Here is a 26,827-nt window from a genome sequence, read left to right as displayed (position 1 = left end):
CAGGCACTCCTGACCAGCTGGATTTCCTCCTTTTACACCTCCCTGCTCAATCACACAACTCTCACTTTGCTGTACTTGCCCAGCTCCAGAGGAATTTCAGTGGTGCCTCAGGCACAGCTCCTCACACAGCCAGGATTTCTCTCCAGGCCCTGCTATTCCCAGGGATGGTGAACATGCCTTAGCTCCCTTTGCTAACCATGAACCTCCCTTCTCTGCTCAGGAGGGAGAGGGCTGGCTGCAGTTTGAGAAATGCAGGAGGAAACAGTCATCTCATGTCCTGATGTTCCCCAGACAACCACAACATCTACCTACACACACTGAGCTAACCTGACCTTCTGGAGTCTATTTATCAAGTCTGCTGCTGCAGCCTGATGTCATTAGAGCAGCCATTAAGATAATGATCCCTCGTGTGATAAGAAAAGCTAATCGAGGCAAGATGGAATAAATGATACTGGGGCTTTATCCATCAGAGCTGGGTGAAAAGCAATTCCTGCCATCCTGTGTTTGTACAGCCTGCCTCTCCTCCAGGCTGATCACACAGCTCCCTCCCTGGGTTTCCTGACAGGGAAGGATCAGTTCACACCTGGAATGCTGCTGCAGCTTCTGGGGAGCAGCTCCTTCCTAAAATTCCTCACCAAACACGAGGTGCAGGAGGATCTGGGCTCACAGACTTATTTCAGTGGGAATTTCAACATGTCATTGATGTCACCACCTTGGCTCTTCCCACGAGGGTCATTAACATCTCACCAAAAACTGCCCTGGGGGATTTGCTCAGCAAATGTCACCAGTACCATCCTCAGAGACCCCTGGATAAGGATTTATTCCTCATTTGCCTTAGCTGGTAGATCTGACTGGGTCCTGGGGGAGGCTGAGGATCCCAGCTGGATTCCAGATGCCATCAGTGGGATGATGCTCGTGGACCCACTGGTAGGGTCTGGATTTTACAAGAAATAGGGTAAACTCTGAGATTGTCCTGAATCTGTGGGGAAATACCACTAACAACACGACCAACTCCATTCCTTCACCTCCTGTGCTGCCAAAATAGGGAAGTGCCCCTGATTATCCGAAAATGCAAATGCCCCTCTTTGTTTTCAAGCACTTGGGCTGGGTTGCTCAGGCTCCCGCAATCCCCCGAGGCTGTGCCTACACGTGTGAATCGATGGGAAAGCAAGGCAGGGCCACGTCAATCTCCTCAGCAAGGGAGATGCGATAAAATGGGATTAAACAGCTGAGAGGAGCACGGGAGGGAGCCTGGTCAGCCCTGCCGGGGGAGCAGAGGTGCAGAAATGTGGGAAGTCAGAGAAGCTGTTGCATGTCTGGGTCAGGGTTTTTATGACAGAGTTGGCTGTGAGCTCTAGTGATCAGAAAGGAATAAATTAACAGGAAAATCCAGTGATTCAGAGGTGTTTGGTGACAGGCCAAGGCAGCTCATGCTGGCTGAGGATTTAACCCCTGCTGGGTCTGCAGGGCTCAGTGTTCACGGGCAGGTTTAGGGGCAGCATCTCAAGTGATGCTGACTGAATCTCTGCTTCCCTCATCCCACAGACCTGTCAGGGCTGAAGGCATCTCCTGGGGGAAGGGTGCATAGGGCAGGGAGAGGAGCTGGGTGTACTGTGGGGCTCAAGAGCTCTCCTGAGGTGGGAAACACCCCCAGCTCACATTAAGGTCACTTATTTAAATCTCAGCTGACATTTCCTTTTCCAGAGGTGGGCAATGGTGCTCTAAGAATGGAGTCTCCTTCCCGGAAGGATCTCTAATTCCCTGACACCACTGGCTGGAGGCGGCTAGGAATATGAACCATGATCTCTTCTGTGGACAGGCTGGCCTGAAAGGGTCCAGATGTGGACAGAGGTGAGGATTAGAGAGGGAACTGAGTGTTCCTGCAGGCTGCAAACACCAACCCTTGGAGGGAGGATCACAAGTGGCCAGGGAACAGAGGCCCGTCATGGAGAGAGGCACTCCACGAGCTTCAAATGCTCAGAAATGGAAAAATGACCCTGGATTAACCTTTGTCTACACTAGGAAAGGACTGGAGATCCACAAGGGATCCATTCTGCAGGCAGTGACAAGCACGGTGCTGGCAGATAGGCCAGTGCCACCCTTGTGCTGCCCTGTCCCTTGGTGGGAGCCAGGCTCTGCACAGGACCTGCCAAGGGCTGCAGAGAGGGACTTTGGTGGTTTTTCTAAGATAAAACAAATCAATTTCTCCTCTTACTTCACTATTTCTAGGAGACACCAGACTGAATTCTGTTCCCACACTGCCACTGAAGGGCAGAACCAAGAGGCAAAACCCTGAACAATCAATGCAAAAGGCAAACAGCAGCCACCAGCCCTTTTCCCTGTCACTGAGGTGCAGGGCCAGCACCACCCATCCCCTGGGTGTCTAATGGACTTCTAGAAGGCCAAAAATTGGTTTAATGCTGTCTTAAGGCACCTGGTCTAATATTGATTGTTATGTCCTGCCCAATCCAATAAGGAGTGCAAATCCTGGGATGCTGCCCACCATTAAGTGGGTCTGGCAGGGAGCCTGGCCCTGCACACATTGCTGGGCACACCTGGGAGCCACGAGGGGGCTGCTGCCCCCCACAGCACCCTCGGCTGGGCATCAAACACTTCTGAAAATACTCAGAGAGTGTTCTCACTTAATCACCTGGATAGAGGTCCTGGTAGTTTAAAAAGCAGAGTTTTAAGGTTTCCTCTCAGCTGCTCTCCCCCTCTCCTGCTGCAGCCAGCAGAGGTTTAAATGCCTCCTTCTCAAACACATGCCAGCCATCTCCAGAGCAATACTTCTGGGAGGTGTGGTACAACAGTGCATGAAATAAGCAGCAGTTTATACTATTTGAAAAATGTTTTTCTGCTTCACCTCTAACAAAGTTGATTGCATTTTCCATTTCACCTCCTTCACGGCTTTTCTCTCTTCCTTAAGTGTTCTGTGACAGGGGAATTACCATGGTTTCCCATTTAAGAGGTGCAGGGAACAAGTGAGATAATCTAGGAACAAGTCTGTAATAGTCATCCTGTGGCACAGGAGCTGGGCTGGCAGCACCTCGAGCTGTCAAGCCCTGCTGCAGCCACTGAGACCATCCTGCGTTTAAATAAATAAATACATCTACTGAATTCAGTGACCTATTCCTCCTTCTGAAGGGCTTCCCTGCTTTTCAGGTATATCTGATGCTCCAAAAGCAGCTCCAAGCCCCTTCCCAAGGCCCTGCAGGAGGGCAGAGGCAGCAGCAGCAGCCCCTGGCACAGGCACACCTGCAGCCCCAAGTGCTGCCAAGGTCTTGGCACAATAAAACACTGTCAATATCTGTAAAATGCATAGGGCAAGAATTAAAAAATCAGTCACCAAAAACCAGCTCTCAAGGGTTTCCTCCTACCTCCCTCTTCTGAGCAGTGCCAGCAGCTCCCTGCTGTGGCAGCCTCATGCCTTTTGTTGGGTCGTGGGCACAGGACAAACCCCAGGGTAACAAAACTAAGAGTTCTCAGTGTCAATATTTAATTTAATCAACCTGAGACTGGGCTATGACCACCACAGTGTAGGGCAAAGCTTACAGAGCTACCATTTTAATTACCCTTTATTGTTTTTCAGATTTCACATCCTAAAACCAACCAGGCTGTGCTTAACTCAGGGCTGGGGTGTGACTGAACTTCTGTCTGGCTCGAGGACTTAATCCCATAAAAAGAACTGCCAGTGCCACAGCCTAGGCTCGTTCTTCACTACAGAAATGCTGACTGCTGGTTTAGGAGCTAATGAATTTCATAGTCCGAGAAGCCCAAGATAACAACCCCTCCTTTTTCATCTCAGAGAGAAAGAGAGAGAAAGACAAAGAGAGCAGACAGAGAGCAATTGCTGTGTAAGACACCAGTCCTGTCAGGCAGATTGTATTTGTCAGGATGCAAGTCCAGTGATTTACGTGGGAATACTGGCAGGCATGCTCAGGCACCTCTCCACTGTGTCACTTACTGGCTGAACAGTACAATTATTAATTAATACCGCTATTAATTAATAATAAAATGAACTGAACAGCAGCAATAATTGAACCTGGTTTTGTCATGGCAGTCATGCAAGTCAGGCTCTCTCATGGTGCAGCTCCACGAGCCCTGTGGATGCTCCCGTGCTGAGGGACAGACATGCAGGTGCTGAGGGGCTGTGACAGGGGACACTGTGAGGCACCTGGGCCTGCTCTGGGTGTGCACACTCTGAGCTTAGAACATCTGGCCAGGAGAGTTTTCAGAGAACATCTCAGGAGACAACAGAAGAAGTTAGTAGAGAGGAGAAGACTGATGACAATGGAGAGACACAGCAAAAACCAAGGAGTTCACAGCTGGCCTGGCAAACCACTCCAGGACCAGCAAAGCCAGTAGACAACACACAGGTGAGGCAGAAAGCAAAGAGCTCCTTCAGCTTCTGCAAACCCCCCAAAACATCTGCACAGAGCGGGGACCAACCTGCCTGCACCTGACCTGAGCCAAGCCTTGAGGAGCTCTCTCTAAACCCACTTGTAGGCCTACTTGTGCTATGGTACTTTGGTAACAAATCAATACATCCAAGACTGTGTGAAACTTTGGAGAACTTGAGGAATGAGCTCTCTGACCTTCCCTCTGTGTTGAGTATTTCAAAACCTGTAGCTGCAAGAGTTATTGCAAGAGAGAATTAAGCTGGCTTTGGCCAGCTGAGGCTCTGCCTAACACCAGGCAGGGCACTGCTCAGCTGGCTGCAGCCTGCCTGGCTGGGGAAATGAATCTGACATTCCAGAGGTACAGTGTCTTTACTAAAATCCTTTATTTCCTAGAGTTGATGCTACTGTGCTGTCTTAAAAAAGTTACAGGCAGCCCCAGGAAAGAAGAGTGTCCCTTTCCTTTCCAGCAGCAGGAAAGGGGTACTCCCTCCCCAGTTCCAGCATTTTAGCAATTTTTTTTTCTTTTTTTTTTTTTTTGCTAATGGGAGACTTTGGGAATTAGCAGAACCTCTACACACCTCCGCACTCACTCCCATTTCAGCCTGAGATAAACAACTGAGATAGATTTCTGCCCCCAGGGACAGCTTCTGGACATCAGACTGGAGACACGAGATCAAATTCATCTCTGGTGCAGTTCCACTGGCTTTCAACCACCTCTGACCAGAGATTAATTTGGCCCACAGATACATTAAGGAAGGATACAAAGCACAAACGGTATTTGATATAAAAAGAGAAGGGAGGGGAAGTTGAGGGGATGCTGGATCCCAGCCCAGCAGGATTCAGCCCAGCCCGCTCCACCCTCACATCACCAGGCACAGAGCGTGTTGCCGGTTACCTTTTTGCTTACTGACTTTCTTTACTGTCATTGCCGCTTGCCGCTTTTGATTCTCAGAAATTTCAAAGCCTGCAAAAGGGAACACGGCAAACACAATTCAGAAGGTTGCTCACAAAGCCTCACTTCCTTTTGGGGAGGGGGATGCTCTGCTCTGTTTGCAAACAGGGAATGCTCTGGGCGTTCTACTGAAAAGCAACTCTTGGATGCTCTGCCCTGTTTGCAAACACGGAATGCTCTGGGTGTTCTACCAAAAATCAACTCCCCTTGGCCTCCTTCTAATCTCACTTGTGCAGGGGCTGGATGAAAAGTAAGATTAGAGACATTTTTATTTCTATAGTGTCATAAATATGCCCAGTGCTTTAGAGCTGAACAACAAACTGAGCCTGGACTGACACTGGTCACAGTCAGTTTAGGGGCTGGTGCAAGGGAAGGGCTGTCACTGACTTTGCTGCCTCCCTCTGCATGAAACATCCCTAACCAGAGCAGGAGGATGCAGCCAGGAGACCCTGGAGGTGGATGGCCAAAGACTTCCCTCTCTCACACACCCACGGAGCTCCAGGCTTGAGCTATGGGCAGAATTTGTTTATTGAGGGCCAAAAAGAACAATAACTGAGCTGGAAAGAGACCTATTTATGACTAGGAGAGCAACCAAGGACATTTCAACAAGGTTAAACTGTAATTCTACCACAAAGAAAATATGGGCTCCTCCACACATTGGGGCTGAATTAAACACTACCAACAACCTCCTTTCAGATTCATTTCCACATTCCTCACCTATCTTTTCATCTTCTTTTACCATCTTCCTTTCTTCTCTGAAAGCTCTAAGCCATCGTAACTTCTCCTCCAGTTTCTTGGCAAAGAATAAGTGCATTTCCTCAGTCTCCTTGTTATGCAGTTTGAAGGCATTCTTCATGCTGACATTGAAGTCATCATCTCTCCCATCTTCTATATCCACCACTTCATATTTATCCATGTCTATGCGCCCTTTGTAATACAGGATATCCCTTCGGATCAGATCCTGCACAGGGAAAAGGAGACAGGGATGGTGGTGAGAAATCATGGAGAGCCTGGGCTCAGCAGGGAATTCCTGGGAGAGCTGAGGGACAGACGAAAGTGATGTGAAACCTGGTCAGGTCCTGCAATTCCTGGAAAAGCTGAGGAAAATAAAGAAATTATGGTGAAACCTGGTCAGATCATTCAGTTCCTGGAAAAGCTGAGGGAGAGAAAGAAGGGATGGTGAAACCTGGTCAGGTCCTTCAATTCCTGGAAAAGCTGAGGAAAAGAAAGAAGGGATGGTGAAACCTGGTCAGGTCCTTCCAGCCTCACCTCTGTGAACACGCCTCTTGTTGGCCAAAGAGGACAGACCATAGGCAGAGAGGAACAAAACACCATCCCTGAGCTGCAAAATTCAGTTTGTAGGCACAAAGAAATGCCTCTGAGTAGGTGCCATGTTCCAGCATTTCCACATGGGAGGTTCTGCTCCTCAGGGTAAGCAATGTGAGGCCAGGCCTGGCAGGGCCCAGTAGGCTGCGCACACACCTGGAGCCATCACTGCTCTGGCAGCACAGTCCAGATCTGTTTTCCACACACATTCCCACTCCCATTTGGGACTGTAAAACACTTTGAGATCCTCCTTCTGCTTGGGGCCCATCTCCCATTCACACACAGCTCACTGGTGAGAAACCTCCCTGATTCCCAGCTCAAAGCACTCCCAACCTGCCTCTGGTCTCATCCCACCCTGGATTTAACCTCTTGATCCAGCTTTTCTCTCCTTGGTAGTTATAACCTTTTCAACCAAACCTTTTCATGCTCATCTCCTTTCTCAGTTGGTTATTCCCTGTTTTTCAGCAACAGCTCATTTCTCTGCATTGGGAAGGGAAAAGTAAATTCCCCATTGGCCCCACAGCTCTGTCCCTGTTATCTCAGATAACAGAAGATGATCATCAGAAAACAGAATGTTAATTCTCTAGTCATGGCCACACAAGGCGATTCAATTTATTTAAAACCAAATTCAGCAAAACAATTAAGATTTACTTCCTCTAACCACTCTCAAAAGTATCTCAATATTTAGGTATATTAAATCAATTTAAACTAAACAGCTTTGGATTTTTCAGAGTGCCCTAAAGATAAATGCTATGTCAAAGGATTCATTTGAGAGGAAAAATGAAGGCAATATACAACATTTATTTATTGAAATAATATTTAGCAGTGAGGCTTTTTCAAGATAAGCAGTAGGTATTATTTTATACAAATTAATCTTGGAAAATAAACTCCACATCATAATGATTTAGCAAACTTGCTCATGAATCTGTCAGACAGTATTAACTATCACAAGACTGGCCAGAAGCTCACAGGCTTTAAATCCTGACTCCTTCCTCTGGAATGCTCTGGGCAGCAGGGGAGGAATTCCATTAACAACTATCTTGTACAGAAACCTTCCTCTGGTGTAGACTGAAATAGTGATAGTCCAAAACATAAGAAAAAGCTATTTCAGGCTGAATAGGCAACAGAAAACAATTTCAGTCTTGTCCTAACTTAGGCAATTGTTTCTTTCCCTCGGTGCTGTGGAAAGGCTGCAAGAGGCACATGGAGCTGATCAATCAGTCAATGCCACACATGGTGTCTGGGGCTTGTTCTCACAGAGAACATTTATCTGCACCACTTTCTCAAAAACACCTGACAGCAAAGCTCTCAGCAGCAAGGATGAGCTCCTTCCATCACTGCACAGCAGCTGCTCCCCTTCCCACTGCTGCTGAGAACTCCAGAACCAGCCCCAACAGACCACACTCCTGTGAGGATGGAGCCAGTGCCCCTTTCCAGGCCATCTTCATGATTGTGGAGAGATCTGTTCATATTCAGGAATCAACAGTCACAAGCTCTGAAAATCCCAGGCTCTGTGCACTGCTTGGGCAGGATAATAAACAGGACCAAAGGAACAGAGCCAGCCTGTGAACAAACCTGTGACCAAATCTCTAATCCTACAGATTAATAATTTCTTCATTTCTCTCATTTTTATTCTCTCATTTATCCCTGGATAAATTGGAACTGTTGGAACCCTGGATGCTGAGAATTTTAGAATTTTTGTGCTGTCAGCCCAGAAAGTTTAAAATTCTCAGCATCCAGGGTTCCAACAGTTATCCAGGGAGAAACAAGAGAATTAGAAGGAGAAAAATGAAGAAATTATTAATCTCTAGGATATAGCTTTGTTCACAGGCTGGCTCTGTTCCTTTGGTCCTGTTTATTATCCTGCCAATGGCTCAGCCAGGGTGACCATGGGCTGCTCTGCACTGGCCAGTTCTGAATGTCACACAAGATTATTTCTTGTAGTTAAATCAGGCAAGACCAAGAAAATACAGAAACCCCCAAAAAACCCTCTCAAAACCTTATCAGTGGGGAAAGGCCAAAGAAATGGAGCTGTTTAATGTAGAAAGGCCATAACTAAAGAGGAATGTGCTGTTGGTATTCCAGTATGTGAAAGCTGCTCCTCTTTTAAGGGGGTTGGTGATCAGTTATTCTCCATTTTGATTGTGGCTTGGCTTAATTTACCAAAAGGGAGAACAGGATTAGAAACTTGGGGAAAAAAATGTTTTTATCTACAAGAGCAGTTAAACCCTAGAACAGACAAAACAGGGAAGTCTTGGGACGGCATTCCTGGGGGATTTTCAAAAGAAGGTTAGACAAACATCCATCAGAGATGATGTGAGTGTGTTTAATCCTGCACAGGGAATAGCTGCTCTCCTGGGCTCCTGCAGCTGGATGGAGGGAGAGGAGCAGCCAGATGGGGCAGGGCTGGGAGCAGTGGGATGAGCAGGACCTGGGGCAGAGTGGGGCCAGCAGCAGAGCAGCAGTGGCACAGACCTGCAGCCTCTGCAGAGCACCCAGCCTGCCTGCCTGCCTCGAAAGGAAATTGATGCATCTGGGTCATTTGCACTTATTTGTCTAAATATGATCTTTTTTTACCCTACAGCTTCTACGATTTCCTTTTCTTCCCCTCGCTGAGGTTAATTAAGCTCTTCTGAATAATGCTCTGCAGTCTGTTCACGTAATCTGTACTGAGGATTCACAGGGAGAAGATGAAGCCAAAAAAAGTGGTTTGACAGGAGCACAAAGCAAAGTTCTGACACGTTACATAAGCCCCCCACAGCTCTGCTCTCGGGTGCTGGGTTTTGTGGCCATGCTTGGGGCTGGCCCTGCCTTGGGACCTGCCTGGGCCACCCCCTCTGTCCCCACCCCACCACTGTCCCCTCCTGGAAGGGGGAAGGTGAATTCATGTAACTGTGCTTGGAAGGAAAGAAATCTTTGTGGCCATCATGAGGAAAGCAAGGCTGAGCTTTATTGGGAAATCTGGACACTGGGAGGAGCTCCCACAACCACTTATGCTCCTGTTGGAGTGGATTTAGAACCTGCAGGAAGGATTGAACCTGTAAATCACTGTTCAGTAGCTCTTTGAGTCTTGCTTGTCTTCTGTACTACTTCTGCTCTCCAGTTTTCATCTCTAACTTTTTTCTGCCCCACTAGTGCAGAGCACAGCTCCTTGTGCCTGGCACTGCCTGTGGGAGAGGAAAGCTCAAACCCCCCTGGGACACTCCAGGGAAAAAAAATACAATAATGACAAGGAGGGCAATCTGCAGTCACCAGTGCAAAATGGCATCAGCAAAAGCCATTCAGGGTTGCAGCAGCACAGGGCACCCAAGGAGGAAAGGAGCCCTCCAGAGCCTTTCCCATCCCTGTGGCTTCCTCTGGATGCTCTCCAATGGCTAAATATCTTTTTTGTATTGTTCTGCCCAAAACTGCCCCAGCACTGGAGGTGAGGCCACCTCAGGCCCAGGGCAGAGCAGGACAATGGCCCAGCACAGGGCTGTCCCTCATGGCTCCAATCCTCTCCTTGGCCCAGGACAGGGATTTCCCTCATGGCTCCAATCCTCTCCTTGGCCCAGCACAGGGCTGTCCCTCACAGCTCCAATGCCCTCCCTGGCCCAGGACAGAGATGTCCCTCATGGCTGCAATGCCCTCCCTGGCCCAGCACAGGGCTGTCCCTCACAGCTTCAATGGCCTCCCTGGCCCAGGACAGGGCTGTCCCTCATGGCTCCAATCCTCTCCTTGGCCCAGGATAGGGATGTCCCTCATGGCTCTGGGGCACTGCTGATGTTCTGTAAAGCTGCTGGGGATGGAGGGATGACCCCTCCTGCAGCAAAGGGCACCCAAGGAGGAAATGAGCTCCTGAGGGGACCTGGCCTGGTCCCAGAGCTCCATCCCATGTGTGCAGCATTCCAGGAGTTCCACATTCCCCCATTAACTCCTGAGTGTGGGGTGTACAGGGGTGCATGGGGAGGCCTCAGGCATGGGTTTGGATTTAGGATGGTGCCTTTTCTCAGGAGCTGTAGTTTACCCTGTGCTGGGTCACACTCCACTTCTCATGCACAGAACAAATCATCTGTGAAGCACAAATAGGGAAAGAGCCATTTCCAGCCTGAGTCATCAGATCCCTCTCAGGAGCTGACAGGACAGGAGATGCCAGCCCCAGAATCATCCATTACAAGCTCCTCACTGCATATGTGGGTTATTGGTGCTCCTGTTTATCAAACCCTGCATATTCCAGTGCCAAAGGAGTCTCACAATGACTCGAGGAGGGATTATGTGCTCTGAGGGCATGGATGCAGTCAGGCTCTGGGAGGGCAGCTCCTGGGGTTCCAGTGAAATGACATTCATCCCTCAGCCCTTCCCCATCTCTATCATGGGATAGTGATATTTATTTATTGTACAGATCAATGGGGAGCTCTAAGTAACCAGTGAGACACACTGGAGGGCTCTGGTGGTGGATCTCTAACAGCTCAGAGCTGTGTGGGAACAGCTCAGTATTCCCCATGCCTTGGGATCAGAGCTGCCAGAGCCCAGGGAAGCAGAGGAGGCCTGTGGGCAGCACAGCACAGCCCCTCCAGCCTGAGGGGCACAGGAAGCAGGAGGAACAGGCAGCACGGTGGCTTTTCCAACAGGGATCATCCCTCCATCCCCAGCAGCTTTACACAACATCAGCAGTGCCCTGGAGCCATGAGGGACAGCCCTGTGCTGGGCCAGGGAGAGCATTGAAGCCATGAGGGACAGCTCTGTCCTGGGCCATTGTCCTGCTCTGTCTTGGCCTGGGGTGGCCTCTCCTTCAGTGCTGGGGCAGTTTTGGGCACAACCATATAAAAAAGACATTTAGCCATTGGAGAGCATCCAGAGGAGGCCACAAGGATGGGGAGAGCATCCAGAGGAGGCCACAAGGATGGGGAAGGCTCTGGAGGGGTCTGGAGGAGCAGCTGAGGGCCCTTGGTTTGTTCAGCTGGAGGAGATTGAGGGGAGACCTCAGTGAGGCCTCTGCCATCCTCCCAAGGGGCAGCAGAGGGACAGCTCTGATCTCCTCACTGGTGACCAGTGACCACCCAGGGGATGGCCAGAGCTGTGCCAGGGCAGGGTTAGGCTGGAGATCGGGAAAGGTTCTGTCCCCAGAGCGTGCTGGCACTGCCCAGGGAATGGGCACAGCCCCGAGGCTGCCAGAGCTCCAGGAGGGTTTGGACACCAGCGATGCCCAGGGTGGGGTTGCTGGGGGTCTGGGCAGGGATGAAAAGCAGCAAGCCCTGCAGATCACCTCAGCAGAGATGAGTGTCCCCAGTGCCCAGGGGACAACAGCCAGCCAAGGATGAGGCTGGCACAGCCCCACCCTGGCCAGCCCTGCCCTGGGAGCAGCTGCCATGGAATGGGTGATGACAGCGAACAGTTGGTGCTGGAATTAGGCAAAGACTAAACCAGGGCTCCCAGCACCTGCATCCAAACACCAGCTTATGCTCTGGGAAAGGCAGAGCTTGGGAAGAGGCTGAGTTGCTTTTGCACTGAGTTGTGGGTGGGTCTCAGAGCCCTCTCTGTGATCTCCCACTGCTCTGGGCACTGACTGCAGAGCAAAGGAGCAGAGTTTTCCAGCGTACTCCTGCAATTTGTCCTGATTTTCCTGCTGGCCTGCTCTGTCTCCTCCCTGTGCCCAGGCTGCCGTGGGCAATGAGAGCATGGCACGCTGCCACTCTGCCATGTCCTGGGTAGCTTTAGTCATGAAGGCTTTCAACCTTCTTTGACTTTTAAAAAAAAGATTCTGAGCCTACATTTTTAAAGTCAAATTTACTTTACAGAGACCCTTTGATGAAAGCAGCCTAGCCTGCTCTCCATGAACACCAAGGGGATAATTTTCTGTAGCACTTGTACATTTAATTTAACCCTACAGTGGCTGAGTGCTCAGATGGGACAGTAACAGTGACACATGGTGGAGCTCAGGGCACCACATTGGGCCTTCAGTCCAAATGAGACCCTAAAGCTCAATGAACACTTTGGAGTGTTTTTGTCCTAAATATTCTTGATATCAGGAAATAAATCCAAGCTTTGCTAAGAGTTTGGATGCCAGAGCTTTGCTCTGAGCCCTTGGACACAGTATCTAATGGCATCACCAAAAGCCATCAGGGGTTTCAGCAGCACCCAAGGAGGAAACGAGCTCCTGAGGGGACCTGGCCTGGTCCCAGAGCTCCATCCCATGGGTCCAGCATTCATGAGGGCTCTGATGGTGGATCTCTAACAGCTCAGAGCTCTGTGGGCTGGGTTGAGGGAAATGGGCTCTGCTCAGCCCAGCCAGGAATGAGCTAAAGGATGGATCCTATCAGGGACAGGGGGATATCAGCACCACCTCCCCAAAGCCCCCTCAGCCACTCACCTCCCACCCCAAACCTGCCAGGAGTGTCCCTGGGGAGCTGAGCTGCTCGATCTTGGTAACTCCTCCTGCACAAGGCCAGGGGAGGGAGGTCAGCACATGCCTGCCCAGTTATTCAGCACATCCCTGCCCAATGCTTTAGCACTGCCCAATTCTTCAGCACATCCCTGCTCAGTTCTTCAGCACATCCCTGCCCAGTTCTTCAGCACATCCCTGCCCAGTTCTTCAGCAGTGTCTGGCTCCTGAGCAGGGAGGAGACGTTGGACTCATCCTCAGCAGCTCCATGGAGCTGCACTGTGGGATCCCAGAGTGTCAGTACTCAGCACATCCCTCTGGGTGTCCAGAGTTGCTGGGACCCCTGCCAGGGGGCTCAGAGACCCTGGCACACAGCCCAGAACACCTGTGGGTTTGATTATGACCCCTGGAGCAAGTTACCAGTTTTGTGTGAAGACCTGAAAGCCACAGAAGTTTAAGTAGTGTAATAATAAAATTATCACTGGGTGGAAAAGTAGATTTTGGGGTTTTTAGAATAGGGGTTTTGGGGACAAGATGGAGGGACTTGGGCATGTCCAGCCTTTCTCCTTCTTCTTGGCCTCCATCTTCTGCTGTGATGGTGGCACTTTTGGATTGGTTTAGAGTAGAAGCTCACTGTCTAACATAGGTGATAGGTATTGGGAAGTAATTGTAAACATTGTACATGTGGTTTTTAGTATAAAGCCATAACACTGCCCTGGGGGCCGGCAGAGTGCCTGGAACTGTCCTGCTGGATGGACCTCGGCAGGGCAGGAGAAAAATTTTTATAGATAAGATACAATAAACAACCTTGAGACTGAGAAATGAAGAACTCTGACTCATTCTTCGAATGTGTGGGCCAAAACAGAGACTTTTCACATATCTTGGGGCAGCAATACACTGCAGAACTGCCGAGACCAGAGGGGAGGGCTGGGGCTCAGAGCGTTTGTGGCAGTGCAGTTCTCACTCCACGGATTCAGTGGAGCAGCACTGGCATTCTGGTGCCTTTTCCCACCCTTGTTCAATCCCTCTGGCTGCAGAGCAGCCCAGCAAGGGCCTTTCCAAAGGACTGAAGGCAGGAGGAGATGTATAGGGATGTGCCCCTTGTTGATGGAGTGACCAAATTATCCTTTGTCTACTTAAAAAGGAAAAAAGCCCAGAAATTTCTCTCCTCAGTTGGGTAAAAAGTCACCTCATAGGACCTGGGGTACTTCACCTCAAACTTGAGGAGAGCCAATTGGACAAAAGCCAAAAAGCCCTGCCTGGGCAATTTTCTAGAAAAAGAAGAGAACAAAGGAACTAATGGCTTTTGTGAGGTGTTCTATCAGGAGCAAGAACCTCTTGAGCCTGGCTCAGTTTTTCTCTGTAAAGAGCTTTGTTACTTTGCCTTTTATTAAAACTTTTCTGTTTCCAACAGTACCACAGAAGCCAACCTGCTGGTTTTATGCCATCTGAGCTATCTCAGGTGTGATACAGATCTCCGGGAGCTTATGAGACCTGGCTGGAGGAGACCATGTATCACATCTGGGAAACCCTTGTGCAGCCAGGTCACAGCTCTGCTGCTCCCAGGGGCTTCACATGCTGCTGATGAAAGGCCACAGCAGCAGCAGGGGTAAGTTTTCAGCTCTGCAGGTTTGCCTGTGGGCCAAATTTACACCCACTGCCATTCCAGGAGGGGTAAATGAAGCACAGAGTGTTCTGCAGAACATCCTGCCAATCTGTACGGTCACAGGAGGCTAAAACAAAGACTGGATGTGGCAGTGGTTTAGTGGAGGTGTTAGGGCATGAGTTGGACTAGATGATCTTTAAGGTCTCTTCCAATGCAGTCATTCTGAGAATTCTGTGAATTCTGTGAACCTGATCCCTGCCCAGACAACCACAGAAAGGTGGAGAACTCCAAATTCAGCCCTTTCTGGATTTTAGCACCCCTCCTGCCGGCTCCTCCAGTCCCATTGGATCCTGCTCTTCCCTCTCTGCTCCCCGAGGCAATGGAAGGGCAGCAGGTTCCAGGTCAGCATTGAGCTCCCTGTGACACTGACATTGTGGGACATTGTGTCATGGGCCCCTGTGGCATTGTGACATGAGGCCCTGGGACACTGTGACATGAGCCCCTGTGGCACTGTGACCCAAGGCCATGGGACATTGTGTCATGGACCCCTGTGGCATTGTGACATGAGGCCCTGGGACACTGTGACATGAGCCCCTGTGGCACTGTGACATTGTGGGACATTGTGTCATGAGCCCCTGTGGCACTGTGACATGAGCCCCTGTGACACTGTGACATTGTGGGACATTGTGTCATGAGCCCCTGTGACACTGTGACATTGTGGGACATTGTGTCATGGGCCCCTGTGGCACTGCTCAGGGCACGTCACCTGCCCAGCCCTGCAAGGGCTCACCCGACATTCCAGGCTGTGGGACCACTCACAGCAATGTTTTCTTCCCTGAGTATCCCTGCCTGAAAGCTGCAGTGCTGTTTCATATTTGGTTTTAAATGCTGGACTTGCCTTCCTTGGCTGTCTGCTGGCCAAGGGACTGGTGAAGCATCCAAAGTCCCTTCCATGCCCTGTGGTCCCACAGAAACCTCCTGCCTGCAGGCAGCCCCAGCTGGACAAGAGCACAGGGGTCTGTCAGCAGGGCTGGGGCAACCCTGCTCTCTAAAAACTTCATTTCACACTTTGTGACCAAGCCACTGTGCTGTTCTCTTTGGTTGTCTCCATGCCCACCTCATGGAATCATGGAATGTCCTGGGCTGGAAGGGACCCCCAAGGATCCTCAGAGCCCAGCTCCTGGCCCTGCACAGGACACCCCAGGAATCCCCCAGCCCCAGCAGCAGGCTCTGCCTGTCAGGCCAGCACTGAGTCTCTCCTGAGCTGCTGCAACCCAGCCTGGCCCATTTCCCCACCGCTACTGCTGGGCCCAGGCCTGCCCCAAAACCTGGCATTTTGTGGAGATCTGTGTTACTGGGAGAAAAAGAGAAGAGCTGGGAGGTGCTGATGAAGTCAAAAACCCACTTAAAGTAATAAGAACTGTCCCAGGGCTGCTGTGTGTTTGCAAACAAGGTTTTTGGCTGCTCCCACCGGCCCTCTTTAGCCTGCAATAAAAGCAGGGCCGTTGTTGTGGTGCAAAGATCACGTCAGTGTTTCCAACAGAAGCTACATGGGAGCTAAACCTTCTTCCACTGAAAGCACTCAGAAATGTCTCTTTTATCTTCCCATTTGGAAACCTGGACTGCAATGGAGCCTGACAGGATTGTTTTATTTACTCCATCTCCTGTAGCACCGCTATTTCTGGCTGCCTGTCTGGCTGCTGCTATTAAACTGGTCTCATTTTGCTTCCATCCAACCTGCTCTGCTCAGGCAGCTCAAGGGAAGACAGCAACAGCAATAAACCACAAGCTGGAGCTTGCATTGCCTCCTGATTACAAGAGACACATAAAAAGCACAAATGAAAACTAAATGTGTTTCATGCAGTCACTGATCTTTCTGCACTGTCAGAAAACACTAAAGGGGCCCCATCGAGGACTGCTCAGCTATTGGTGAAAGAAAAGTGGAATTTAGAGCAGTAACTCTGTTAACCCTTCCTACTTCACACTGTCATTCCCAGCCTCATGCCACAGAGCCCTGGAGCCCATTGGGGGAATTCAAATTATTACCCAGAACAGAAAAAAGAAGATCCTCATCTGCTGAGAACCTCAAGCATCCCCAAAGTGATCACAATTAATGCTCTGTGTCACAGGCCTGGATGTTAAGTACCATGATTTGCAAATCCAAAGCATCTCCATGTCAAACTCTCTCAACTTCAGGGTGATAAGGAAAGTGGACCCTATGCCTTTAAGGCAACATCTTTTAGTGTTACCATCATCCAGGATTGCCTTCATTTCTTGGTAATTGCGGCCAGCATCCCAAAATAGGCATTTTTGTCCTGATTATGCACATATGGCAAGGCACACTGAGGCACTGCTTGTTCCTGCCCAGCCTATTCCCTTCTGCCTTCCCAACAGGCAGCTCTGAATTAGGGTCTCCAACCAGCTCCTTGGAAAAGGCACCTCCGTGTCCTCATGCCCACAGCAGTGTCCCAGCCTCAGGAAACATCCATGGCAGAGTTTCACATTGATCCAACAGCTGAAAGTTACCTGGCTTTGCAAGGAAAACCTGGATCCTGAGCTCTCCCAGTGCCTCTGGATCAGGACTGGTGTTTCAGCATCAGTTTGTGGAACCCTGGAACAGCTGACAAGGCCAGCTGATCAATCTCCTCATGATCTGGCACCAGGAGAACATTCAGTGATGATGTTAGGAAGTGACCAGTGGCAAAATCTAAGCCAAAGACACTTATCTGAAAGGCTTGGAAACTATTTTTGTGAAAATGATCCCACACAAGTTGCTCAGCAAGGTGTTTGCCAGCAGGGAGAGGTGCCTGCCACAGTGTCAGCTTCTCCCTGGAAACCTCAGTGCAGCTTTCCTGCTTGGAACAAAGACTTCAGTACACCCACAGTGGTGGAAATAACACCTGCCAAGCACATCTGAGTGCAGCCCTGGGTAATTCTCATTTCCCAAGCCAGGTCTCTGTCTGAAGGTGTGCTGGTCATGGAAATGCATCCAGGAATTCCCAGTCTTGCAGCAGGTGGCAAAAGCAGGCAACAACCAGGTGATAATGTCAGGAATGATCACCCTGAGAGTTATTCCCCCTCACAGAAATGCCCTGGCCAGGTGTCCAACAAAAAAAGCCCTGAAACTGTGAAACATTCTCAGACACTGAGAGAAAGGGGTGGCAAAGCCTCTGGAGAGCAGGACCCGAGCAGAGCAGATGGGATTTGCTGGAAATGTGTTACCTGCAGCTGGACACTGGGAACACCTGCACAACCAACAGTGTTCCTTCCTCAGCCAGGGAACATGGATGGGCCAGCAGGGAGACCCCTCATCCCCCTCTGCATGAACTGCGAGCAGGGACCTGCAGGGTGAGCCCAGGGGGAAAGGTTTGGGGACAATCAGCTCACAGGGAGTGCCAGCAGCAGAACTGTCACAGATTGATATCAACTGTCACAGTTTGATATCAAATTCTGTCCCAGCAGAACTCCTGTATCACCTCCCCACCCACAGGATCCATCTGAATCACCAGGGGATGCAAACACCTTCCCAGGTGAGGAAGGAGAGGAGGATGTGCAGGTAACTGCAGGGAAGATCTGGAGGACAGAGGGATCCTGTCTGAAATCTGTGTTTGCCTCCTAAAGCCACTCAGGATATCTCCCATGCCTTCATCAAACTGAAGCATCTGTGGCATATTTAAATAAAGAATTAGATCCTTATTTCTATTAAAAATCTCTTTGGGCCAACAAAGAGATAAAAATCACCATAATAATTTTTTAAAAGTATTTTCATATAGACTGTGTAATGATGAAGGATGTATCACACCTATTAATTTATTACACCTGAAGAAAACCCACAAATGCAGATTTTCTGAAGATTCACTGAGATGTGCCATCCTAAATGGTTCCAAAGCTGCTCTCAGGGGGGTGTGGATCATATTCCACCCCTCAGTTTTGGAGCAGGGGATAAGGAAGGCTGGCCCCAGATTCCCAAACCTTGAGGTAAATGGTGCCTCCCTGAGGGCCCCAGCCCTGAAGCAGAGCTGATCCTCCCTCTTGGGATCTGTCAGGGGGTCAAGACAGCACAGACTATACACCACTCACATTTATTTTATATGTGGGATATGTGGTCCCAAAATGGAGCTAAAATTCCTCTGAATCCCAGACTTGGACACTCACTCTGAATAAAGGAAGTGTGATCAGGATGGGAGAGCCCAGCTGGAGCCTCATCTCCCCTCCCAGCCCAGGCTGGAAAGCAGCAGCTGCAGATTCATGCTGGGAACAGACACAGAGGGAGAACTGCAGTGGGGTCTGAGCCTGTGCCCAGGGGTCACCAGAGGGGCTGCCCTGTGCCCTGGCACCCCAGACACACAGCCACACACAGCACGAGGCCCTGGTGGGTCCTGACACAGAGCCAGTGGTGCTGCCAGGCAGGGCCAGAGCCCCTCACAACCCACAGGGGTTCCAGGCAGCACCTCCACAGCCCCAAATGCCTTTGCCATGCAGAAGGGAGCAGGACAGTGAACCACTGGCACTGGCTGGACTCTGATGAACCCTGCAGGCCCCCAGCAGCCTGCTGTGAACTGCTGACCACTCTCCACTCGTGCTGGTGACCACAGGAATCCCAGCAGAGTTAAGGGAATGCTCAATACCTCTCTGGAGCAGACCCAGTGCAAGGCAGACTGGATGCTGCCTTCTGAATGGGAAATTGAGGGTTCCAGTCAGAGAGCAGGAGGTCAGCACTAGGAAGGGAAGCAGCTGTGCCCCCCAGGCTCACTGCAGCTCTGCCTGCTGCTCTGGGGCTGTTCCTGCACAGCAATGAGGGCTGGGGGAAACAAGCACAGGCATTCCAGAAGGCAGAACTTCAGTCAGCCATGACTCAGGAGAAGCCAGTGCCACCCACTGCAGTGCCCGGGCTGTGGAGGGGCAGTGATGCTGTGCTGAGTCAGGAGCCACCCACGTGCCCACCCACGGTGCCAGGGCCTCCGGGGGGTGCCAGGCTCAGCCTGCCCTGAGCCCAGGGGCTGGGACAGGAACACAGCCCTGTGCTGGCCCAGGGACACCCCGTGCACAGCTCTGTGTGGCTGCAGGAGTGACAGCACACCCTGACCTGTCACAGCCAGCCCTGAGGAGCTCTGTCCCTTGCTGTCACACACGCGTGGTGGCAGTGAGCTGGGGTCACCTCAGTGGGACACAGAGCTGCTGCTGGACAGTTTTTGTGGATCACAGCTCACCTGCTGCCACTAACACCATAGCACAGCATCCTGCATTGCCCTCACTCCTCCCCCATGGGCTCCTGTAAAAACCCAGCACAGCAGAGACAGGAGGATGAGGCTTCAAAAGCCTCTCCCCAAGCACCAGCACAGACACCCAGCACAGCCTGGCTGCTGCTCATCACCATCTCAATGCAGCAATTGGGCTGTCAGCCCCAGTGCCAGGTTTTGTAGTTCATACAGGAATTGCAGGGCTATCTAATCCCAGATCATACACTGCAGCCAAAACCTAAAACGAGAAGGGAGGCAACGAGCCAAACCAGGGGCACATGAGATAAAGGCATGAAAAGAGCAAGTGGAGGCTGGATTTGCTATGAGCACAAAAATCCCTCTATCACAGAGTGCTCCCCACCCTGAGCATGCAGATTGTCCTTCCTCAGGGCTCTCCACATCCTCCTCTGCACGTGCAGCCAACAGCCCCCGTGCCCTGAAAACCACTCTGCACTGGCAAGCCTGCCCACAGCACGCCCTTAGCTGTGTCCTTACCTTCTTGCAGAGAACCATCTGGTGATCAAAGAGAAAGAAAACTCGCTGCTGGTTCCGTCCATAAGGCTGGTAAATCCAGGACATCTCTCCCGTGTAGATCAGCTCCGAGCTGCGGTCCAAGATATCGTCCCCCTGGAGGGCACAGGGAACCAGCCTGAGTAACTGCACTGACAAGTCTGCCTTTGTACAATGGGCAGAAGCAGCAATTTTGTAAGATTTTGGCCCTTCTGCAGCTCTCAAAGGTACCCCATCTGATTTCAGCCCAGAAACTGGGATTGGGGATAATTCTGAAGGAAGGGGAATAAATGAAGGAGGTGTGGATGCTTGAAACGTGGTCACTACAGCTCCCACTGCAATGGGGAAAGAGCTGCCCCAGACACTGCCCCCACTCCCCTCTCCAGGTCCCCCCAGACCTTGGATCTTGCTGCAGGTGCTGGTGGCATCAGGAAAACAAAGCCTTTTCCTCCTCAAAGCCCACCCCAGAGACACTTTGAATTCAGGGCACCAAATTCCCTGCACGCCCTCCTTTAGAAGAGCATCCCAAGGCACTTCCCCTCCTGAAATCTCCAGCCAGCCACAAAAGCCTGGGACACACTGGGGCAGCAGTTCCCCACCTCTGAGGCTGCCAGAACTCAGCCCTCTGGATTGCTGCCTCTCTTCTCACTCATGCAGGCACTGCCAGTCCCTTCTCCCACAGCTCATTAGAGCTCCCCACCTCCAAAATCCTGTCAGGACCACCCTGGTTCCTGTGGCAGCCCCAGCCCCCCGGCTGGCCAGGCCTCCCTGCTGGCTGCCACAGTGCCCTCACCCTTCCCTGCCTCCGGCTAACGCTTGTTTTCCTCTCCCGAGTTTTTTTTAAGGATTCATGAGCAGATGGTCTTGAAAACACAGTGCTCTCTCTCCCACTCTCTGAGAGAACAAATGCAGTCACCCTCCACTAATTGGAATGAGCTGGACTTTTTAAAAAGTTAATTAAAATCTATTTATTAAAAATGGGTGAATTCACCACCACCTGCCCTGTGGGCATCTCGGCAGAGCACTGTGGAAGGAGGTGGGATGGCTCCAGCTGAAAGGTGAGGCAGCACTCAGGAGCAGCACTCAGGAGCAGCACTCAGGAGCAAGACTGAGAACTCTTTTTTTTTTTCTTTTTGGCTGCGAACTACTGCAGTTCTGGCTTTGATGCCAAGCTGGAACCGATTTCTGGGCCGAGAGCATCCCAAAAATCCCAGCAAACAGCTTGTGGAGGCTCAGCCAGCTACGGGGGGCACCTAGCTAGACACACACTTGTGGTGCTGCTCTCACTTGCAGGTGCCAAGGCAGCCAGGAGTGCCCCCCCTTCCTGGTTCCGTGGTGAGGATTTCAAACTGCTGCTCAGGTAAATGTGTAATTAACCTCTCAGCATTGATTGGGAGCGACCGCCTGTGTCCCCGGGCCCTGTGACAGCAGCAGCTTCATTAAGTCACTGCATCACCAAGCTGCAGCACAGACTCCAAATGGCCTTAGCCAGGGCTTTATGCACCTCCCTGCCTCCCTCCCGTGCCTGTGCTGCCCCAGGGGCCAAGGAGGGATGGACACAGAGGGGCAGTGCCCCCAGGGATGGGCTGTGACCACCCAGAGCCTCAGCAGGGTCACACTTCAGCCTGCTCACAGCCTGGGGACCGAGTGCTGCTGCCACAGCTCAGGGGGACGTGAGCCCCAGAACCCCAGAAACCTCTGCAGGAAACACACCAGCCCCAGAAACTGCGAGATTTCCTGGCTACACATGAGCTTACATGAAGAAGATTCCCACAAGCCTATGGATGGGAGCTTTAGGAGAGGGGGCGAGCTTAGGAGAGGCTGGCTGCTAAAAATAGAAAGTCAGCTTTGTCTTTACTCCTGTGGTAGCATCTGAAGCCTGAGGACACACAGAGGGCTCTGTAAACACTTCTACTTGATTAGCTGAATCCAAACTGTGTAGTCCCTGCAAGCAACATAACCCAAAAACATCCAGATCCGAAATGATGGGATTTGTATTGCATTTCTTATGTGGGGAAAACAATTTCTATATCCAGTCTCTAGGCCAGAAATAGCTGATTTCCCACTTGGGGTGAGCAAATTGGGAAATACAGATTGCACAGAGTTTGGGACTGGCACGTGGCTGTCAGGAGCAGCGTGTCCAAGGTCCTGCCCTGCTCCTCCAGCCTGGGCTGCTGTGCCAATTCCCACAGAGGAGCCTCAGGGCACATCCTCTGAGCCTCCACAGGCTTTTCTTGTCCTGACACAGCTGTAGCTCTCTGAAGAGCACAAATTGTCTCCTCCTGGTCCCCACTGGGGGCCCAGGGGGCAGTTGCAGGGTGGGGACAAAGAGGGACATTGGCTGCCCCAGCACACCTCGATCCCTGCTCCAGACAGACATCCCCAAACGTTTGTCCCAGTCCCACGCCTCCAAATCTCTACAGAACCAGGAAAAAAATGCCTTTTCCTTCTCCATTTTTTTCCAGCTCCCACAGAGGCTGGATCATCTGTATCCTTCTGTAAGTTAAGACAAACCTGCTGAAAAAGGAAAAGGCTGAACTTTGAGTTGCTCTGAACTGACAGCCATTCAGCAGAGCACAGCAGCAGAGTGGCCAAGAGAAGCCCTGACTCCTGACACCTTTTCCAAGCTGACTTTTGTCACAAAAGCCTCCAAAAACCCCTCAGCCCTCCGCAGACACATGCAGGTTTTCAGAGCACATCCTGCAGCACCCAGAGGGCAGCCAAGCCAAGCTGACTCCCAGAGCCAGGCAGGGCCCCTGTGTGCAGCAGTGGGAGCAGGAGGCCCCAGCTCTGGGCTGGCTGAGCCCCTGGAGCCCGCAGTGACACACTGAGTCCCCAGGCCACTCCTGGCTGTGACAGCTCAGGGTCAGCTCTGCTGCTCCTGCTGCCTGGGAAGATGTGGATGCTCCCCAGTGCTGCTGCCCTGGCCATGCCCTGTGATGGGCAGCTGGCAGGAACACAGAGCTCGGAGAGTGCCATGAAATAAATGGGAGCAGCAGGGCAGCAAGGCAGGGCTGGCTCTGAGAGCTGCCCCCCTTCCCAGACACCTCCTTGGGCTCAGGAATGCCCAGAGCCCCCAGAGCTGCCCCTGCCCTGCCCTGCTGGGCACCAGGAGGGATCTGTGCCCTCCCCAGCTCCCAGGGAGCCAGCAGGGCTCTCTCGTGCCTGACACTGCTGTTCTGCAATTAGAGACTGACAGGCTGATTAGCACCCGGGGCTACACTGAGATCACACAAAGGAGCGGCAGTGAAATGTTGTCCTTTTCAACAAGCTCAGTTCTGATACCTTCTGTTGCTGGGGGGAACAAAATAAAAGAAGGAGAAAAAAGAAAGCTCCTTTTCAGTCCCTGCCATGGTGGTTTTTTCCAGGAGGATTTCTCATCAGGCTGCCCTCACTCTGGTGTTCCAGGCAGCTTCTCTTCGTGGCACTCTTGGATTCACTGATGCAGTAGCAGGCTCAGGCCAGTGATTATAGATTACATAATTAAGGGCAGCAAGTCTTAATTTAAAGGACCCGTAAATAACAGGAATGGGAAGAAATTTAAAAGGACAATGCTCATTAAATTTCTCAAATATATATATATTTCTCCCTTCATGGAAATGTAATACTCTTGGAAGCTGCCTTATTGGCAACCCATGAGAATCTCTGGTAGAAACATATAAATATCTACACAAACCAAAGTAATCTGTTTAAATAGCAAGTTCAAACCCATCCAGGCTGATGAGCAAGGCTCTGTCCTCTGCCAAACCTGGTTAACTGTCCCCTGTTGGATCAGGGACCTCCACAGATCTCCTCCCAGGGAATGGGAGCCAATTTTTCTCCCTCCTGTGAGAAAAAACTGGGCTGAAAGGGAGGAAAATGCTGCTGGAGATCTGGAGATGGAGCCTGAACTGCTGCAGTGATTGCTGCTTCATTTTGTTTTGATGCAGTTCAAGAGCTGTGTGAAAAGGCATAAAATTGAGCAATTCCAGGTGTGCTGAGGCACAGACCTGTTTTCCATCCCCACACCATCCATACAGGGCACTCAGGGAGGCTGTGCTGAGCCCTGCCCATGGGAACAGAGCCCAGATCTGCCCAGGAGCAGTGGCACAGGTGGCACAGGTGGCACAGGGGGCACAGGGCTCCATGGGCTCACAGGATCCATTTGGGGAGCAGGAGAGAGGGACCAGGAGCAGAGGGAAAGGCAGGGATGTATCTCTGAGGGGTGTAAATACAGCCCTGGCTTTGTGGAAATCTCTTTAAATCCTGCACTGTGTATGTGTGGTCTTGAATTTGTGGGGTTTTCAGATGAAGGAAGGAATGATGTATTTGATTTTATGGTTTTGAAGGTTAATTTATTATTTTATGATACTATATTATATTAAAGAATACTATACTAAACTATACTAAAGAATAGAGAAAGGATAACTATAGAAGGTTAGAAAGATAAGAATGAAAACTTGTGACTTCCAAAGTCCTGACACAGTTTGACTGTAATTGGTCATTAAGTTAAAACAATTTACATGAAATTAATGAAACAATTACTTGGTTGGATAAACAATCTCCAAACACATTCCACATGTGAGCACAACACAGGAGAAGCAAATGAGATAAGAATTTGGTTTTTTTTTTCTTCTAAGCTTCCCAGGAGCAAATTTTGGTGAAGGGATTTTTCAGAATACATGACAGTGACACGTGGAGCTATTCCCACCAAGCTTTGAGGGCTGGAGCTCCCTCGGAGGGCAGGGACAGGGAAGGGGGAGAGCAGCAAAGGCTGCCCAGGATGCTCTGGCTGCCCCCTTTGAAGGCAGCTCTGTGTGGAGATTTAAATGTCACAGCTCTGATCCGAGGGTGTGTCACCCTGAGCAGGGGGACAATGCTGAGCGGGGAAATGGAGCTGGAACATCAGGGAACACTTCAGACCTGAAAGGGCTCGGTGGGAGGTGGTGGAAGCCCCAATTCTGAGCCATTACCAGCTCAAAGCACCGCGGGACTGGTGTGGGCAGCACCTCTCCGGGTCTGTTTATATGCTGGGAATTCAGGTTACAAAATAAATAAGTGAGTCACACGTGGCAGCAGACCAAGGCAGGCTTCTCAGGCAAGCCCACATTGCCACAAATTACACAGGAACTCATCTCAGAGTGGGATTATTGCTGATTTACAGCAGCCAGGGAGATCAGAATCTTCCCTTACAATTCTGCTCAGTCATTTCTTGTCTAAAGATGCCAAAGCTGCCAATAATTCCTGAAGACTTCAGGCCTGGCTGTCTCCTGTGCCAGGTCACCCTTTCCTGGTCCCACTGGAAATTGAAACAATCACATCCTGCTTGCAGGATTTCTTGGGAAAAAACTCTGGCTTTGCTTAACTCAAGGATATTTGTAATTTTCAAATACTCACCCTGAAATTCACCACCATGGGGCCACACATGTGATAAATTTTTATCCCATGGAGGGATAAAAAGGATTCCTAAAAAATGGGATTCAGTAAAACCCCTCTGCTTAAAGCAGCTTGGACACACCCTTACTTTTCCTATTTGTTTTAGGATTCCCAACATCACCTCTCCCTGCAACAAACTGTGCACACATTTCATATACCAGAACATTTCAGATATTCCCTCACAAAGTATTTTTTATTTGGTTGGGAATTTTTCCTTCTTCTTTAAAGAATCTTTTTCCACCATCTCCTGACAAAACATGGGTAAATTTAGAAATGAAAACTTCAGAGCAGAGAATCAGCATCATCAGTCTCAAGATGCTGAGGAAAAACAGACATTCCTCCAAATGAAATATCTCCACATGCTGCAGCATTCAGCCACTGAAATCAGTTGTGAAGTGCCAACGTGGTGGGAATTTGGGATTAGCTCTATCTTGTGTCCTGCCTGCATTCTGGGTGGAAAAAGTCTGAACTGGTAATTTTTTATGGCTGGTTCCTGTTTTCTTGGGGTCAGTGCTGTTTCCAGGGGGTCTCAGGAAGGTTGGGCTGTGCCTGTGCTCTGGAGCCACTGGGATGGACAGAACAAGTACAGAAAGGTCAGATTAGAGCAGGAGCAGGGCCAGGAAAGCTGGGAATTACACTGGGGATCCCTCTCTGCTCATGGAACTCCTGGACAGGCCTTGTGGCAGCACAGCACTGACAGCAAACACCAAGTGGGAGCTGATCTCCTCCTCAAAGCAGACCTGTCCCTTCCCCAGAGCCTGGAGAGGCTGGGGACACACTCCAGGAGGACCCTGCTGGACCCAAAACCGCACAGGAGCCAAAGCTCTGAGCCCTCAGGGCTGGCTGAGGAGCCAACCCCACTGCTCCATGTCCTGGGGACATCCCTGGAGCAATCCCAATTACATCCCTGCAGCCTCCAAGGGGGGTTTGGGGTCTGCAGCGCCTCAGGAACACCTGCACACATCTCAGCACATCCAAGCACTTCCCAAAGATCCAATCCTTTCATTTCTCCCACTC

General features: G+C 50.7%; 1 protein-coding gene across 19 annotated transcripts in view; it reads right to left on the bottom strand.

The window, feature by feature from the left end:
• The window catches only part of ARHGEF9 (Cdc42 guanine nucleotide exchange factor 9), a 218,482-nt gene that overhangs the window by 14,663 nt on the left and 176,992 nt on the right, over positions 1-26,827 (bottom strand). For all 19 annotated transcript variants that reach the window (XM_064713010.1, XM_064713011.1, XM_064713015.1 and 16 more), the window contains 3 exons: positions 20,381-20,512; positions 6,070-6,313; positions 5,296-5,364 (listed from right to left, as the gene is read on the bottom strand). In XM_064713010.1, the coding sequence (XP_064569080.1) occupies positions 5,296-5,364; positions 6,070-6,313; positions 20,381-20,512 (445 nt within the window). The remainder of the gene's footprint in view (positions 1-5,295; positions 5,365-6,069; positions 6,314-20,380; positions 20,513-26,827) is intronic.

This window comes from Zonotrichia leucophrys, chromosome 4A, assembly GCF_028769735.1.
Source record: "Zonotrichia leucophrys gambelii isolate GWCS_2022_RI chromosome 4A, RI_Zleu_2.0, whole genome shotgun sequence".
Classification (NCBI taxonomy): domain Eukaryota; kingdom Metazoa; phylum Chordata; class Aves; order Passeriformes; family Passerellidae; genus Zonotrichia; species Zonotrichia leucophrys.
This window is presented reverse-complemented; position numbering and strand designations above follow the sequence as displayed.